The sequence below is a fragment of the Triticum aestivum genome, chromosome 2B (genome assembly GCF_018294505.1).
Source record: "Triticum aestivum cultivar Chinese Spring chromosome 2B, IWGSC CS RefSeq v2.1, whole genome shotgun sequence".
Taxonomy (NCBI): Eukaryota; Viridiplantae; Streptophyta; class Magnoliopsida; order Poales; family Poaceae; genus Triticum; species Triticum aestivum.
The window spans coordinates 636,065,145-636,083,977 of NC_057798.1; the positions used below are offsets into that span (position 1 = coordinate 636,065,145).

The following is an 18,833-nucleotide window of genomic DNA, read 5'->3' on the forward strand; positions in this document are numbered from 1 at the left end:
CTGTACTCAGACATGATAGCTTCCGCTTGTGCTTTGATTTGTATGCTCTGATTGTTGGGTCATGAGACCCATGTTTGTAATATCGCGCTCCTCGGAGCCTATTGAATAAATTACTTGAGTCGTAGAGTCATGTTGTGATGCCATGTTGTATTTGCACATATCGAGCATATTGTGTGTATGTTATTGAAATGCTTGGTATGTGTGGGATTTGACCATCTAGTTGTTTATCTTTAGTAGCCTCTCTTACGGGGAAATGTCTCCTAGTGTTTCCACCGAGCCATGGTAGCTTGCTACTGCTCCGGAACACTTAGGCTGGCCGGCATGTGTCCTTCTTCGTTCCTGTGTCTGTCCCTTCGGGGAAATGTCACGCGATGAATACCGGAGTCCTGTTAGCCCGCTACAGCCCGGTTCACCGGAGTCCTGCTAGCCCAGTGCTACAGCCTGGATTCACTCGCTGATGACCGACACGTTCGATGCTGGGTCATGGATGCCTGTCCCTGTAAGTCTGTGCCGCTTCGGGTTTACGACTAGCCATGTCAGCCCGGGCTCCTTATCATATGGATGCTAGCGACACTGTCATATACGTGTGCCAAAAGGCGCAAACGGTCCCGGGCAAAGGTAAGGCGACACCCGTGGGAATACCGTGCGTGAGGCCACAAAGTGATATGAGGTGTTACATGCTAGATCGATGTGGCATTGAGTCGGGGTCCTGACAGCCAGTCTCTCCCACTTTAGTCGGAACGGATTCGATGAAAAGGGTCCTTATGAAGGGTAAATAGCAATTGGAATATCACATTGTGGTTTTGCGTAGGTAAGAAACGTTCTTGCTAGAAACCCATAGCAGCCACGTAAAACATGCAAACAACAATTAGAGGACGTCTAACTTGTTTTTGCAGGGTATGCTATGTGATGTGATATGGCCAAAAGAATGTGATGAATGATATGTGATGTATGAGATTGATCATGTTCTTGTAATAGGATTCACGACTTGCATGTCGATGAGTATGACAACCGGCAGGAGCCATAGGAGTTGTCTTTATTTTTTGTATGACCTGCGTGTCATTAAAGAACGCTATGTAAACTACTTTACTTTATTGCTAAACGCGTTAGCCATAGAAGTAGAAGTAGTCGTTGGCGTGACAACTTCATGAAGACACGATGATGGAGATCATGATGATGGAGATCATGGTGTCATGCCGGTGACGATGATGATCATGGAGCCCCGAAGATGAAGATCAAAAGGAGCAAAATGATATTGGCCATATCATGTCACTATTTGATTGCATGTGATGTTTATCATGTTTATGCATCTTGCTTACTTAAGACGACGGTAGTAAATAAGATGATCCCTTACAAAATTTCAAGAAGTGTTCTCCCCTAACTGTGCACCGTTGCTACAGTTCGTCACTTCTAAGCACCACGTGATGATCGGGTGTGATGGATTCTTACGTTCACATACAACGGGTGTAAGACAGTTTTACACAGCAAAAACACTTAGGGTTAACTTGACGAGCCTAGCATGTACAGACATGGCCTCGGAACACGGAGACCGAAAGGTCGAGCATGAGTCGTATAGTAGATACGATCAACATGAAGATGTTCACCGACGTTAACTAGTCCGTCTCACGTGATGATCGGACACGGCCTAGTTGACTCGGATCATGTGATCACTTAGATGACCAGAGGGATGTCTATCTAAGTGGGAGTTCATAAGATGAACTTAATTATCTTGAACATAGTCAAAAGACCTTTTTGCAAATTATGTCGTAGCTCGCGCTTTAGTTCTACTGTTTTATATATGTTCCTAGAGAAAATTATAGTTGAAAGTTGATAGTAGCGATTATGCGATCAGTAGAAAGCTTATGTCCTTAATGCACTGCTCGGTGTGCTGAACCCCAAACGTCGTTTGTGGATGTTGCGAACATCGGACATACACGTTTTGATAACTACGTGATAGTTCAGTTAAACGGTTTAGAGTTGAGGCACTAAAGACGTTTTCGAAACGTCACGGAATATATGAGATGTTTCGAGGGCTGAAATTGGGATTTCAGGCTCGTGCCCACGTCAAGAGGTATGAGACCTCCGACGATCTTCTTAACCTGGAAACTAAGGGAGAAAAGCTCAATCGTTGAGCTTGTGCTCAGATTGTCTGAGTGCAACAATCACTTGAATCGAGTGGGAGTTAATCTTCCAGATGAGATAGTGATGTTTCTCCAAAGTCATTGCCACCAAGCTGCTAGAGCTTCGTGATGAACTATAACATATCAGGGATGGATATGATGATCCTTGAGGTATTCACGATGTTTGACACCGCGAAAGTAGAAATCAAGAAGGAGCATCAATTGTTGATGGTTAGTGAAACCACTAGTTTCAAGAAGGGCAAGGGCAAGAAGGGATACTTCATGAAACGGCAAATCAGCTGCTGCTCCAGTGAAGAAACCCAAGGTTGAACCCAAACCCGAGACTAAGTGCTTCTGTAATAAGGGGAACAACCACTGGAGCAGCATTACCCTTGATACTTGGTAGATGAGAAGGCTGGCAAGGTCGATAGAAGTATATTGGATATACATTATGTTAATGTGTACTTTACTAGTACTCCCAGTAGCACCAGGGTATTAGATACCGGTTCGGTTGCTAAGTGTTAGTAACTCGAAATAAAAGCTACGGAATAAACGGAGACTAGCTAAAGGTGAGCTGACGATATATGTTGGAAGTGTTTCCAAGGTTGATATGATCAAGCATCGCACGCTCCCTCTACCATCAAGATTAGTATTAAACCTGAATAAGTGCTCTTGCACCTATAGGAATGGTTTATTGAACCTTGATCGTAGGGATACACATTTTCATGCCAAAAGATATAAGATAGTAATGATAGTACCACTTACTTGTGGCACTGCTATGTAAGTCATATTGGTATAAAACGCATGAAGAAGCTCCATGTTGATGGATCTTTGGACTCACTCATTTTTGAAAAGTTTGAGACATGCGAACCATGTCTATTGGTATATACGCATGAAGAAACTCCATGCAAATGGATCGTTTGGACTCACTTGATTTTGGATCACTTGAGATATGCAAATCATACCACATAGGCAAGATGACTGAAAAGCCTCGGTTTCAGTAAAATGGAACAAGATAGCAACTTGTTGGAAGCAACACATTTTGATGTGTGCAGTCCAATGAGTGCTGAGGCATGCAGTGAATATCGTTATGTTCTTACTTCACAGATGATTCGAGTAGATGTTGAGAATATTTACTTGATGAAACACAAGTCTGAATTATTGAATGGTTCAAGTAATTTCAGAGTGAAGTTTAAGATCTTCGTGACAAGATGATAGAATGTCTATGATATGATCATAGAGATGAATATCTGAGTTACGAGTTTTGGCACACAATTAAGACATTGTGGAAATTGTTTCGCAATTAATACCGCCTGGAACACCATAGTGTGATGGTGTGTCCGAACATCATAGTTGCACCCTATTGGATATGGTGCGTACCATGATGTCTCTTATCGAATTACCACTATCGTTCATGGGTTAGGCATTAGAGACAACCACATTCACTTTAAATAGGGCACCACGTAATTCCGTTGAGATGACACCGTATGAATTATGGTTTAGAGAAACCTAAGTTGTCGTTTCTTAAAAGTTTGGGGCTGCGACGCTTATATGAAAAAGTTTCAGGTTGATAAGCTCGAACCCAAAACGGATAAAATACATCTTCATAGGACACCCAAAATAGTTGGGTATACCTCCTAATTCAGATCCGAAAGCAATATGAATTGTTTATAGAATCGGGTCCTTTCTCGAGGAAAAGTTTCTCTCGAAAGAGTTGAGTGGGAGGATGGTGGAGACTTGATGAGGTTATTGAACCGTCTCTTCAACTAGTGTGTGGCAGGGCACATGAAGTTGTTCCTGTGGCACCTACACCAATTGAAGTGGAAGCTTATGATATTGATCATGAAACTTCGGATCAAGTCACTACCAAACCTCGTAGGACGACAAGGACACGTACTACTTCGGAGTGGTAAGGTGATCCTGTCTTGGAAGTCATGTTGCTAGACAACAATGAACCTACGAGCTATGGAGAAGCGATGGTGGGCCCGGATTCCGATAAATGGCTTGAGGCCATGAAATCCGAGAACGGATCCATGGACTTTGGTGGACTTGCCCGATGATCGGCAAGCCATTAAGATAAATGGATCTTTAAGAAGAAGACGGACGTGGATGGTAATGTCACCGTCCATGAAGCTCGACTTGTGGCGAAAAGTTTTTCACAAGTTCAAGGAGTTGACTACGATGAGATTTTCTCATCCGTAGCGATGCTTAAAGTCCGTCGGATTCATGTTAGCATTAGCTGTATTTATGAAATCTGGCAGATGGATATCAAAACGAGTTTCCTTACCAGTTTTCGTGAGGAAAGGTTGTATGTGATACAATCAGAAAGGTTTTGTCGATCCTAAGGATGCTAAAAGGTATGCTAGCTCCAGCAATCCTTCTAAGGACTGGAGTGAGCATCTCGGAGTTGGAATGTATGCTTTGATGATGATCAAAGATTTTGGGTTTGTACAAAGTTTATGAGAAACTTGTATTTCCAAAGAAGTGAGTGGGAGCACTATAGAATTTCTGATGAGTATATGTTGTTGACATATTGATGATCAGAGATGATGTAGAATTTCTAGAAAGCATATAGGGTTATTTGAAAGGTGTTTTTCAATAGAAAACCTGGATTAAGCTACTTGAACATTGAGCATCAAGATCTATAAGGATAGATCAAAATGCTTAATAATACTTTCAAATGAGCACATACCTTGACATGATCTTGAAGGTGTTCAAGATGGACCAGTCAAAGAAGGAGTTCTTGCCTGAGTTGTAAGGTACGAAGTTAAGACTTAAAGCTCGACCACGGCAGAATAGAGAGAAAGGACGAAGGTCGTCCCCTATGCTTAAGACGTAGGGTCTTCAGTATGCTATGCTGTGTACCGCACCTGAAGTGTGCCTTGCCATGAGTCAGTCAAGGGGTACAAGAGTGATCCAAGAATGGCTCACAGGACATCGGTCAAAGTTATCCTTAGTAACTAGTGGACTAAGGAATTTTCTCGATTATGGAGGTGGTAAAAGAGTTCGTCGTAAAGGGTTACGACGATGCAAGTTTGACACCTATCCGGATAGCTCTGAGTAGAGAGACCGGATACATATAATGGAGCAATAATTTAGAATAGCTCCAAGTAGAACAGTTATTTGGAACAGCTCCAAATAGAGCGTGGTAGCTGCATCTAGGAGATGACATAGAGATTTGTAAAGCACACACGGATCTGAAAGGTTCAGACCCGTTGACTAAAACCTCTCTCACAAGCAACATGATCATACATAAAACTCATTGAGTGTTAATCACATAGTGATGTGAACTAGACTACTGACTCTAGTAAACTCTTGGGTATTAGTCACATGGCGATGTGACCTGTGAGTGTTAATCACATGGCGATGTGAACTAGATTATTGACTCTAGTGCAAGTGGGAGACTGTTGGAAATATGCCCTAGAGGCAATAATAGAAGTATTATTATTATATTTCCTTGTTCATGATAATTGTCTTTTATTCATGCTATAATTGTATTATCCGGAAATCGTAATACACGTGTGAATACATAGACCACAATATGTCCCTAGTGAGCCTCTAGTTGACTAGCTCGTTGTGATCAACAGATAGTCATGGTTTCCTGGCTATGGACATTGGATGTCGTTGATAACGGGATCACATCATTAGGAGAATGATGTGATGGACAAGACCCAATCCTAAGCATAGCACAAAGATCGTGTAGTTCGTTTGCTAGAGCTTTGCCAATGCCAAGTATCTCTTCCTTTGACCATGAGATCGTGTAACTCCTGGATACCGTAGGAGTGCTTTGGGTGTATCAAACGTCACAACGTAACTGGGTGGCTATAAAGGTGCATTACAGGTATCTCCGAAAGTGTCTGTTGGGTTGGCACGAATCGAGACTGGGATTTGTCACTCCGTGTAAACGGAGAGGTATCTCTGGGCCCACTCGGTAGGACATCATCATATGCGCAATGTGACCAAGGAGTTGATCACGGGATGATGTGTTACGGAACGAGTAAAGTGACTTGCCGGTAACGAGATTGAACAAGGTATTGGATACCAACGATCGAATCTCGGGCAAGTAACATACCGCTAGACAAAGGGAATTGAATACGGGATTGATTAAGTCCTTGACATCGTGGTTCATCCGATGAGATCATCGTGGAACATGTGGGAACCATCATGGGTATCCAGATCCCGCTGTTGGTTATTGACCGGAGAACGTCTCGGTCATGTCTGCATGTCTCCCGAACCCGTAGGGTCTACACACTTAAGGTTCGATGACGCTAGGGTTATAAAGGAAGCTTGTATGTGGTTACCGAATGTTGTTCGGAGTCCCGGATGAGATCCCGGACGTCACGAGGAGTTCCGGAATGGTCCGGAGGTAAAGATTTATATATAGGAAGTCCTGTTTCGGCCATCGGGACAAGTTTCGGGGTCATCGGTATTGTACCGGGACCACCGGAAGGGTCCCGGGGGCCCACCGGGTGGGGCCACCTGCCCCGGGGGGCCACATGGGCTGTAGGGGGTGCGCCTTGGCCTACATGGGCCAAGGGCACCAGCCCCAAGAGGCCCATGCGCCTAGGGAACCCTAGAGGGAAGAGTCCTCAAGGGGGAAGGCACCTCCGAGGTGCCTTGGGGAGGATGGACTCCTCCCCCCCTCTTGGCCGCACCCTTTCTTGGAGTAGGGGGCAAGGCTGCGCCTCCCCCTTCTCCCCTGCCCCTATATATAGTGGAGGGGAGGGAGGGCATCCATACCTGAGCCCTTGGCGCCTCCCTCCCTCCCGTGACACCTCCTCCTCTCCCGTAGGTGCTTGGCGAAGCCCTGCGGGATTGCCACGCTCCTCCACCACCACCACGCCATTGTGCTGCTGTTGGATGGAGTCTTCCTCAACCTCTCCCTCTCTCCTTGCTGGATCAAGGCGTGGGAGACGTCACCGGGCTGTACGTGTGTTGAACGCGGAGGTGCCGTCCGTTCGGCACTTGATCATCGGTGATCTGAATCACGACGAGTACGACTCCATCAACCCCGTTCACTTGAACGCTTCCGCTTAGCGATCTACAAGGGTATGTAGATGCACTCTCTTTCTACTCGTTGCTGGTCTCTCCATAGATAGATCTTGGTGATACGTAGGAAAATTTTGAATTTCTGCTACGTTCCCCAACATATATGCACATTAGCACCCGTGTCAATCAACCAATCAGGAGAATGACATACTGAAAGAATAGTGGGAAATATACCATACCCAGCATCCTTCATGTCAGTGTCTCCAATAACAATATTAGCGGTCTTGCCTCCTTTTCCATGATGACGCTTGTCATAGCGATTAGGGCAACTTGGAGCCCAATGACCACGATCCCCACACACATGACAAACACCTTTCTTCTTGTCATTCTTATTCTTGAAGTTCGTGTGCTGCACAACCTTGTTCTTCCCATCAAACTTTGCTTTACCATCAAACTTGCCCTTGTTCTTGAACTTGTGGGGCTGGAAGTTCTTCTTCTGTACCAGATTGGCACTAGAACCTCCCTCAATACCTCGAGCACGGTTGTCCTTTGCTCTCGCATTTTCTTCCACATCAAGAGTACCAATGAGATCCGAAACGGAAAACTCCTGCCTCTTATGCTTCAGTGAGGTAGCAAAGTTCCTCCATGTGGGAGGAAGCTTAGTGATGATACCTCTAGCAATAAACTTGTCCGGTAGGATACAATTGAAGTGCTCAAGTTCTCTAGCAAATGCCTGTATCTCATGAGCTTGCTCAACCACGGAGCGCTCTTCAGTCATCCTGTAGTCATAGAATTGCCCCATGATGTACAGCTCAGTGCCAGTATCCGAGACCCCAAACTTGGCCTCGAGTGCGTCCCACATATCTTTTCCTTTATCAATTGACGCATAAGCATCAACTATGTTCTCACCAAGAACACTCAAGAGAGCAGCCTTAAACAAGGTATCCATTTTCTGAAAAGCTTGTGTCTGTTGGGCATCTTGCTCTCCTTCAGGTTTGCCAAGAGTGGCGTCATAGAAACTCATGGTTTGAAACCACAAGACTGCTCTCACGCGCCACCTCTTATAGTGGATACCCTCAAACATAGGAGGTCTCATGGAAGCAGCAAAACCACTTGGGGTAAATTGCCTATAATAAGGTTTTTGGATTGTTGGAAAAATGAGCAATTTACCGAATGATTTTATTAACAGAAATACTAGATAAAGCATAACTAGTATAGCAGTGATAAAACAAGTCATGCGATTTGACAAAAAGAAGGTAAATAGCATCTGCATATATGAGCTAGAATCGATCATCTCCCGAGCAGACAGTAGATCAAGATGCATATATGAGGTAGATCCTAACATGTCTAGGGCAAACACTAGAACAAGGAACTGTGGCAGGACCTCTAACAGGAAAAACAAGAACACGTACGGGACAACAGCTGGAGCAGAGGCACTAGACTTGGGGTCGGTGTCTTCCATGTCGTCGAGGAGGTTGTCGACGTCGGGGAAGTGGTCATCGTCGGAGAAGTAGTCGTCAGAGTCCCGGGCGTCCGTGACGAAGAAGTCAGTAGTCACGCAGAGCGCTCCCCAAAAACCTTATCATCCTTCTCCCGTACAGGACTCAAAGAGGTGCGGTTTCGGAGGCCTACTGTCCCGACTCGCGGTGCACGCCGCAAGCCAGGATGAGGAAGACAGCAGCAGCTCAGAGATTGGAATCGGTGGCGAGAGGAAGGAGAAGTTCTGGTGCATCTCTCTGAGAGGAGCGACCTCCCTTTTATAGGCGCAAGAGAACGAGGCGAGAGGGCAGCGATGGGAGGCGAAACGAAGAGAGGGAGACGAAGCGAACGGACTTCAGCCGAAGATGCGTCCCGTTCGGATTCAGTGTCCACTACGAAAAACGTTTCAGCTCCCGCGTGACCTTTTGTATACCCGTCGTACGTGGCAAAAATTTAACATCGGCTCGTTCCCGCAACCCGTGATGCGTCGTGACGAGGCGTCGCAGGCGGTGGAGGAGGAGTGCGCGTGGATGTCCCTTTTGTTCTCATGCTCATACAAGTGGGGAAAGAGCCTCCCTTATAAAGAAGTCCAACTCCCTCTAAACTAGCAATGTGGAACTAAACTTTAGTTCCACCTCTTGCCTTGCACGAATGGGCTGCGTGGGCCTTTAGGATTTATTAGGAATTTCTGAAACTGCTATTGGACTAGGCCCAAATAGACAAAAATTCTAGCACAAATGCCCCCTCATAAGGGAGAACGGGGCAAGAACGCCACTGTCGATGTTGACGTGAAATCGACTAGGGCTTTCCTCGTCTCTGGACTCCCACCACCACAACCTCGAACCGACCATCTCCAACATCCCGGAAGAAGCTTGTGTTGTCATCCTTTCAGTAAAATGCATCTGGTGGCTTGGGGCTTTGGGGGGCGTTTAGTGTCCCAGTTATCGAACTGTGTTTCGTTGCTTGTTTGGACCTATTCTCCGAGTTTGAAGCCAATCCCTAGACCTCATCCATTCTTTCAAGTATGCTTGAATGAGTATAAACTGAGCAAAGGTGACTAGAGTTTACGGTGGTCGGTCGCCCCCGGTCGATGGCCATTCCCGGCTTGCATTTCTTTGGCACCTCCTTATTGCCTTGCGAGATACAACCCCACACCATCATGCGTTTCGGGACAATGGATCACCTTGTTGCACCCACGTGACGCTGTAAATGGATCCAAGTAGGTTCCAGTAAACTGCACGGAGTATCTCCCGTCGGGGACACACATCATTATCCAATCAATCCATCTATGAGTGAAACTAAACTTTTGCACTGTTTGCTTAAGGTAGCTCCAGTCCATCCTATCATATGCCTTTGAGAGATCAAACTTATAAGCACAAAAACTCTTATTCGAATATTTCTCTCGTTTAATGTGGTGGATGCATTCGAAGGCAATTTGAGCATTATCACCAAACATCCTTCTAGGGATAAACACGATTTGTGTGGGTGAAATAATATCATCCAAAAGAGAAGTCCCATCTTGTGTTTTTTTAAGTATTAAATGAGCAAATCGGCACATCTCTAGAGAACAAAAAACGCCCATGAAAAGGAAAGGAAGGGCTTCATGTGCCGGATCTCGTCCCTGCCGCCACCAAGGAGGTGAACGTCGTTGCCCCGAGGCAGTGGCTGAGCTACGGCAAGGCCGAATGGGCCGTGGCCCGCCTAGCCATGCAATTTTAGTGTATGCTTCATTATGGGCCATGAAACACAGTCCCAATAACTATTTCCTACAATCAGCCCGCCTAGCTTTGTGGGCCAAGCTCCGCCATTGCCCCGAGGCACCAAAATCAACATAACAAGATGAAATACATGTTTGGTTCATATATACTAAGAGCATCTATAAACGGCATTCTCAAATCCTTCTCAAACGTCCGCGAACGCGTCCGGTCAGTAACTAGACATGATAGAGAAGAAAAAAAGTGATCAAATCGGACCTCTCATATCATCCCCACGTTTGGACTGTTCGTGAACCCTCATATTGAGGACAAATGTAGGGAGGATATGAGGGCTCATGGACGCGCCCGATCAGTCCGCCATGGACCACCTTTTGTCTTTCCTTTTCCTTCTTTCTCTATCTCCACCAATCATATGCAAGTGACAAATAGGGGCTCAACACGGACACGTCCGGTCTCTGATTGAGCGCGTTCGCGAGTGTTTAGGCGTCAAATTTGGGTTGTCATCATTCACCATTTTTTTTTTGCCACGTATGCCTAAGGTTAGGCGTTGGCAATTGATGCCATATTTTGTCGCACTTGAGATAATCTTGTCACACTTTTCTCGATCATTGACATGTGTGGTCTAACTTGTGATGTGACATAAAAGAAATATTGCCACAAGTGTGGCAAGAAGATCATCTCAATCAAACTGCTCTAACAATGTGCGACAACTTAATACGTCAACCAAACACGTCCCAAATGTTAGAATAGTTTACTCTTTACATACCGAACATTCAACCACAGCAGAAAATTCACACGGCCCGATTCAAATAAAGCATAAAAAATCTTGCGCTCGGGATGGGGTGGGCAGGTACAGCACGTGGGGCCAGTAACACGGGGGTGTATCCCCTCTTCAATGGAAGCATCGGGCGTGGGCCCCACTCGTCATACCCCAAAACTGAGGCGACGCCCACCCCTCTCTCTCTCCCTCCTTTAAACCCCAGGGGACGGCGTACAGCGGACGCCAACCAAACCAAAGGGGGAGGCGACTGGCGACAGAGCAGCGGGGCAGCGGGCCGGCAGACGGAGAGGGGCGCGGCCGTCTTCCCAAACCCGTAAGCGCCTCCCTCCCTCCCTCCAGAACCTTCTAGAACGTGCGCCCGCCCTGACGCGCCCCTGCTTCCACGCTCGTCGCTGCATCCGGTGCTTCGCCTTCCCCTCGGGGGCCGTTCGCCTGTTCGGTAGGGTTGGTGCTTCCGTTCCCGATAGAGTTAGGGTTCGTTTGGTTGCTCGCAACGGTGCGCGCCGCGTCGTGCGATCTTCGATTTCAGTTCGGTTGTGCGTTCGGTTCCCTTTCCTGTGCTCGTCCGCGGCGGTTAGGTCCGTCATTTCGGGTGTTTGTTGTGGGGTTTCTCAGACTGATGGATGCGAGGCAGGTGTCCTTGTAGAAATTTCCGTCTCTGCGAGATTCTCGGAGCATGTTCCTCGAGACCTAGGCCGATTTTCCGCAATGCCGCTGGTCTCTGCTTCGATTTGGTCCTCCTGACTCTCGTTTGCTTCGTTTTATTTGGGGAATTGGGAGGAATAGGTTGTCCGATTCGATCTCTCCGCCTCGTTCGAGATGATTGATTAGTTCGGCTCTCTCGTGCGGGGTGTTCTCTTGCCCTCGTGTGAGCCTGATTGCTGATTCCACAACTGTCATTCGCAATCTGTGGAAGTTTGTTCTGCCCATTTCTGCAAATCTGCGACAGGGTTGTGTTTTGCGCTTGCAAGCTGCTTGTTGGTTTATCCAGGCAACCCTGATTCGCCATTTATTTTGGTGGGTTTTGTTGTGGTTTTGGCCCGTCCTGGTTCTGAGGACTGGCATCGCGCGGTAGCAATGGTGGTTTTAGTTTGTTGCTTGGATTCGTTTTGATTTGTGCCGGTTGTTTCTGTTGCTACCTCCAGGAGTACGGGCGGCAACGCTTCTCTCTGTTCCCTTCCGGTAGGATATATCCCTGTGGATTATGATTTCCATTAAGCGCCTGAAGAATGTTCGGTTTCTGAAGAATATTGTAACATCAAATGCGTGTCATAATGTTATTGTTGTGACCCTTCATGTTGTTTCTGTGCTGAGATTGTGAGATTCTTATAGGACCATACAGTTCATTCTCTTTCAGTCTATCACACACAGTTTGTACCAATATCATGATTATGCAGCAAACATATTACGGTTAGTGGTTCATTCTATTTGATATCATTAACTTTACTATTACCTGCCGTAAGGATGACCTGTACTTCATTATTTACAGAGATAACCTAGCAAGAAAACAACACAGCATCTCAGACTCAACTGACCATTGTTATGTTCTATTGCATGTTTTTGTAAGTAGCATCTAAGATGAATCACACAGTGCATTTGAATTTGCACTGTGTAATGTATTTTTGAAGTTTTACCATTTGTTTTGAAACTTCTACTGTTTCTTGTATTGATAAATATGCGCACTACAGTTCATATTTCTCCTGTTCATTTGAAATGCACTCTTCATATTCATTTGTTGAGATGCTAGTAAGTTTGTTCGCCCCGTTTCTGTATATAATCTGCGACGGGTTTGTGGTTTGTGCTTGCAAGCTGTTTGTTGTTTTATCCAGGCAACCCTGATTCTCCATTTATTTTGGTGGTTTTTGTTCTGGCTTTGATCCGTCGTCTATAGTTGTAAGGAGTGTCATCGCGCAGTAACAATGGTGGTTTTAGTTTGTTGCTTGGATTCATTTTGATTTCTGCGGGTTGTTTCTGTTGCTGGCTCCAGGAGTCCGGGTGGTAATGCTTCTCTCTGTTACCCTTTGGGTAGGATATATCCCTGTGGATTATGATTTCCATTATAAGCGCGTGAAGAATATTCGGTTTCTGAAAAAACATTGTAACCTCAAATGCCGAGACTGAGATTCTTCAAGGACCATAAAGTTTATTCTATTTCAGTATGTTGCACACGTTTTGTACCAAAATCATGATTGTGCACCAAACATGTTACAGTCAGTGGTTCATTCTATTTGATATAATTAACTTTGCTATTACCTGCCATAAGGACAATCATTACTTCATTGGTTACAGAGATAACCAAGTACGAAAATAACACAGTGTCTCAGACTCAACTGACCATTGTTATGTTCTGTTGCATGGTTTGTAAGTAGTATCTAAGATGAATCACACAGTGCATTTGAATTGGCACTGTGTAATGTATTTTTGAAGTTTTACCATTTTTTTGAACTTCTACAGTTTTGTGTATCGATAAATATGTGCACTGGAGTTCATGTTTCCCCTGTTCATTTGAAATACACTCTTCATATTCTTCTGTTGAGCAGGCTCAAATATATTTTACTTGGTTCTTCTTTCAGGAGGGTCCTCACCATGGATCTTTCCAGTTCACTGGCTTCAACCAGTGATGAAGAGACAAGGGCACTTAATGCATTGCTTGATGCTTTCAGTTGTGCCTTTTCACTTGAAGATATAGCCAATGCATACTGCAGAGCAAACGGCGATGTCAACAAAGCTGGGGATTTCTTGACTGACCTTCAACTTTCGATGCCCCAGAGTGATGAAGTTGACTCGAGCGTTGGGACCAATCTTCCCCAGTTTGGTAAGGCAGTTGAGGAAAATTCTCTGGACAACTCAAACCAAACAAGGAATCTTTCCTGTGTCGGGAAAGCAGCTGAAGAAAGCTCTGTGGAGAATTCAAGCCAAACAAGAACACGTGAGAAGTCACAGAAGTCTAGTGCTTCATTTGGCACCGTATCCAGCATGTTAGGAAAAGGATCTGCCCGAGCTACTACAGCTCCTGCCAATACAGCACCAGGAAAAGGAAAACCTATAAAGGTTGAACTGCCAGAGTACATGCGAGATGATTTGAAAACAGATGAATCTGATTCTGCACCAAAGAGAGAGACTTTGAATAACAGAGATGTTGAGGAATTCCTATTTTCTATGCTTGGAGAAGGATTTAAGCTCAACATGGAAGTGATCCGTGATGTTCTAGGTAAACTTTTCGTGCAATGCAAAGTCATTTTATCCAAAAAGTGTTATTTGAAGCCACATTTTTAATGTGCTAACTGCTGAATTGTTTTTGCAGGCAGCTGTGGGTACGACATGAAGAAGGTAATGATAGATCGTTGCTGTCAAGATTATGCTCTTTCTGTTTTGTCCTGATTGTCATTAATGCGGCAGAAGGGTTTAGATTTCTGGCTTTATGGTAGGCAGCTTCATATACCGTATGTTTTTTGGCATGGTATTGACTGTGCTATTTTATGCAGAGCATGGAGGAATTAATGTCATTTTCTACAAAAGATCTAGGCAAAAGGCCAGAGAATGAGCATATTGCAGTACAAGTAAGCTTGTTCGCCCCCTTCCCCTTCTTACTGATTTGGCATCTCCCATATGTTTTTGCTTGAACTAAATAGTTTTTGTATTGAGCTTTCTTTCTATAGTGCTTGTTAATTCTCTGTGCTGTTCAGCTGAAATCTTCTGACGGACTGCTTGTTTGTTATGAATTGCTGCGCCATTACGTACTGAAATTTTGGAAACTGGCTTTAGTTGTTCCCTTTTACCGTATCATTTGATCATTTTCTTGTGTTGATGCATTTTTGTTGAGTTGTAAGATTGAAGTTCGTAGTTGAGTCGAGTACCCTGGATACTATCACTTTGTGGTCCATTCCAATGCTAGTGCATGCGAAGGTTCCTTCTGTAGGCTGGATATTTTAACAAATAATTATGTTCTACTCCCTCCTTTCCTAAATATAAGCCTTTTAGAGATTTCAATACGGACTACACACTGATGTATATAGACATATTTTATAGTGTAGATTCACTCATTTTGCTCCTATGTATAGTTTGTATTGGAATCTCTAAAAAGGCTTATATTTAGGAACAAGGATGCACTTTCATTTGTTAAGCATGTTATATAAGGATTTGATTGATATTTTGCCCAAATATATTTCTTTTGCAGGACACGGCGGTAGAATCCTCTTTTTCCATGGGGAGCTGCTTAGGATCACAATCCACATCTAGGTTTGTCCTTTCCTCTCTTTGTTACTGGTTTATTCCTTTTTGCTCCATCATGAATGTGACATTTTGCTTCATCCGTCATTTCTCTTTGCGTGGATGGTGGCATAACCCAAGACCACAGATTACCCCTGGAGAGTTACTAGAATCAATATTCACTGCACCTGAAAGATCTGAGGAACCAAAAGTAAGGCGGTATGAATTGGGCGCAAATCGAAGGAGAGTTCCAGATCAGAAACCAGTCGTAAAACCTCTTGAGGACATTTCACCACCCTCTACGGATCTTCCGGTGAAAATTATCCTAGGCAGCAAAGGTATATTGTTTATGCTTGGACTTCCTTTTTTTTGTAAATTTTTGTTAAATTATGTACTTTTTGAGGAAAAGACTTGGCAGAAAGTTGCATCAACATTGTTAGTTAATCATGTAACAATATGTACTGTTGACGCAAAGCTCTAGATCTCTAAAGCTGACAGATAAACCAACTTTCATGCATTAAAAGTTCAGCTCACTATGCTAAAGAGCTGTTCAGCAATGTAAAAGTAATAAAATATTATTTTCTCTCTATCCTATGCATAAATTAAAGCCATCAGTAATGCTGAGCTCTTGGCCATAATGCCAGCCCAAATCATGATCTTCACCAACTTGGATTTGGTTCTCTCGCGAAAATCCTGAGTTGCAGAGATGAGAACCATGAAAAGCAAGATCCTGAATAAGAAAATGCTACTTTCATTCACATCTTTGTACTGAATGTATGCATTAGGATTTTGGTCACACGTACTCCTTCGGCAATGCATGATGGAAAAGCTACAATTACTCCTTGCTACCTATTCTTGAAATAGTTGATATATTCTTGGACTTCGGAATGACATGTGCAATATGATTTTTTTGCTTATTCTATACTTCAGTAACATATTACAATGATTCCAAGGAACCAGTTACTGTTAGGTTACAAAACCTTTGCAGCTTGATACTGATGTTACCAGATGTATTTGATTTGACATAATTAAAATTTAAAGGACAACTCCAAAGTTGTCGTATGGCTTTTTCAGGCTGAAATATGGTCAGACATACATAATCAGCAAATGGTTTTGTTTGTGCTGTATGCTTCATGAACATCATTTTGAAAGTATTCCTTCAGTAAACAAATATAAGAGTGTTCAGATCACTAAAGTAGTGATCTAAACGCTCTTATATTTCTTTACAGAGGGACCCAAACTGAGAGGTGTTGCACCCCCCTGAAATGAGTGCATGTACATCACACCTCCTACGTAATTGTTAAAAACTGTGAACATGAAGCCTCTCTAAGTCAGCTGGTCTCTGATTCTTGTTTCATGCTATGAACTATTTATGATGTTCATCACTATCATTTGTGTATTTTGGGTACATGTAGAACCAGTTGTTCGTGATGAGGATGATTACCAGAACTATCGTAAGGCTGCAAAGCAGCACTGGGATATGATGAAGCAGTACTATGGGAAGGTCAGGGGTGTCTCCATGATGATGATTTGCTTATTTTATTTTATTTTGTGCATATAGTTGTTGTTGGTTTTTCATCTATACTGAAGATATTATTCTGAAAATTACAGGCTGTTGATGCTTTTAGGGAGGGTAACAAGAAAGAAGCCGAGTATCTTATGACAGAAGTAAGTGTTACCTGTCTTTTTGGGCAAGGGATAATTATTGCTGAGCTACTGGAGGGAAAACGTAGCAACAAAATTTGATGAAAGTGTTTCAAGCTTTTAGTACTAAATCACTTTTCTGTGGGCTTTCAAGGGAAAGAACTATTATAGGATGGCTCGATTATCTGATGAAAAATCTGCTGCTGAGATCACCAAGTCCAAGTAAGTGCCCTTCTTTTCTCATATGGGCTGAAAGTTGTTGGATTTTATTTGTGTAATATGAATTTGTGATGATGAAATATGTGAGTCCGAATTGACAGAATCAACCTTTTGGTCTTGCTGCAGACAAGAGTCCAAAAATGAGTTATGCCTTGATCTGCGCTCACAGGATGCAGCAAACGTAGCAAATCTTCTGAGACTTCATCTTAGGCAGTTGGCTAACATCCCATGTAATGAATTTGGTACATGACCCTTCGAGTTTCTGACTTCTTTTGATAGGAATAATTTGATTTACCCAATTTTGCAGCTTTTGAGAATTTGAGAGTTATTATTGGTGTTGACGATGGCACTTTCAAGATGGGACAAAGAAGAAGGAAGGTGTGATGTTCAAAATAACCGGTTAACTGAGTTTTAATTCTGAATTTGCACTAGCTGCATGCATGATCCAGAAATAAATCCCTGCAATGAACTACTTCTGTTTTATCCAAAGTACTGATAGTAAAAAAATACTAACATCTAGGTGTTTTACTCTAATATCAATGCTTCAGATGATTGCTTAATTTCATTTTGGGGCCATATTGTTTTTCCAAATTTCTCCAGTTGTGTTTCGTTGCAAGCTCATTAATCAAGCCAATGACCAGATTTTGCAAAATTATGTCATATAAAGTTATAAAGATAATCCGAGTTTAACATGGGGAACTTGAAATATTATTTGTATTCAGTTAATGTGCAGATGTTGTACATTAGTTATTATTGAATAGTAGAAAATCCTCAGAACCATGCTGGTGTATGCTTGTGATTTAAGGAACCTTGCTTAATTCTTATCCTTGTTTCTTTTCCCCCCTGGGTTGAGATATTCTGTCTTATCCTTTGTGGTGCCATCAACGAGATTGAATGGAAGTGTGCCTGAAGTTTGTGTGTGCACTCTCCATGATTCACTTTCCATGCCTGCTTTATTGGAACGTTTGTTTGGCCAATGCTTGTGAATATGTTATTTGTTTTTGTTATGAATGAGCTTTATAAAATCTGATAGATAGTTCATTCTGGTGGGAAATGTCAAACAATTTACAAATCGCAGGTTACATTTGAATAGCTGATTTTGCATGTAGATAGTACTGTATGTCTTATATAACTTATTAATAAACTTGAATGACCACAGGTTGAGAAGTTTCTGGAGAAGAAATCAGTCGAGTGGACCGAAGATGAGGCCAATCCTGGGACCATTCTCATTCCGATTAATCAAGTGAAAGACCAGTGAGTATAGCTTGGTGTACAAAGGTCGTCCGACACAAGCTGACAGAAGATGCTCTTAGCTGCTAGTTTTATCATTTGGTGCCGTTTTGAATCTAGGCGCTTTCTGTTCATTTTGGGATATGGAGGATGGGGAGTGTGTTGCATATTCCTTTTCGTTCACATACAGGAGATATTTCCGGCCGGCCTAAACATTACGATTTGGCCGAGATGATTTAGCTGCAGTCTTAACCCTGGAAACGATCTTCTAATGCATTCTGCATTTGATTGTTCTAGTGCAGTAGTGACGTGTAAACAGATTCCTTAATGCATCCTCTGTTTGCCAGCAACCCCCCGTCGTCTCCTCTTAGTAATAATGACCAAAGAGCCGCACCTACCATACACTAATTGTACATGGCCTTTTCTACCATGTTCACCACAGGATAC

General features: G+C 43.5%; 1 protein-coding gene across 1 annotated transcript; it reads left to right on the forward strand.

Moving 5' to 3' along the window:
* Positions 1 to 11,125: 11,125 nt before the first annotated feature.
* LOC123046421 (putative nuclear RNA export factor SDE5) lies at positions 11,126 to 18,736 on the forward strand. Its single transcript, XM_044469789.1, has 12 exons — positions 11,126 to 11,397; positions 13,658 to 14,295; positions 14,389 to 14,414; positions 14,570 to 14,644; positions 15,262 to 15,323; positions 15,435 to 15,631; positions 16,709 to 16,797; positions 16,905 to 16,961; positions 17,092 to 17,159; positions 17,283 to 17,386; positions 17,464 to 17,534; positions 18,316 to 18,736. Exons 1-12 carry the CDS (start codon positions 11,141 to 11,143, stop codon positions 18,412 to 18,414), a joined length of 1,743 nt encoding a protein of 580 aa, XP_044325724.1. The 5' UTR covers positions 11,126 to 11,140; the 3' UTR covers positions 18,415 to 18,736.
* The last annotated feature ends 97 nt before the right edge of the window (positions 18,737 to 18,833 follow it).

Excerpts from the sequence above, each read along its gene's own strand:
- LOC123046421 (XM_044469789.1), top strand. The coding sequence starts at position 11,141 with ATGGGGTGGGCAGGTACAGCACGTGGGGCCAGTAACACGGGGGTGTAT. Across the intron at positions 14,296-14,388 it reads AGTGATCCGTGATGTTCTAG|GCAGCTGTGGGTACGACATG; the intron begins GTAAACTTTTCG and ends TTGTTTTTGCAG. Across the intron at positions 15,632-16,708 it reads AATTATCCTAGGCAGCAAAG|AACCAGTTGTTCGTGATGAG; the intron begins GTATATTGTTTA and ends GGGTACATGTAG.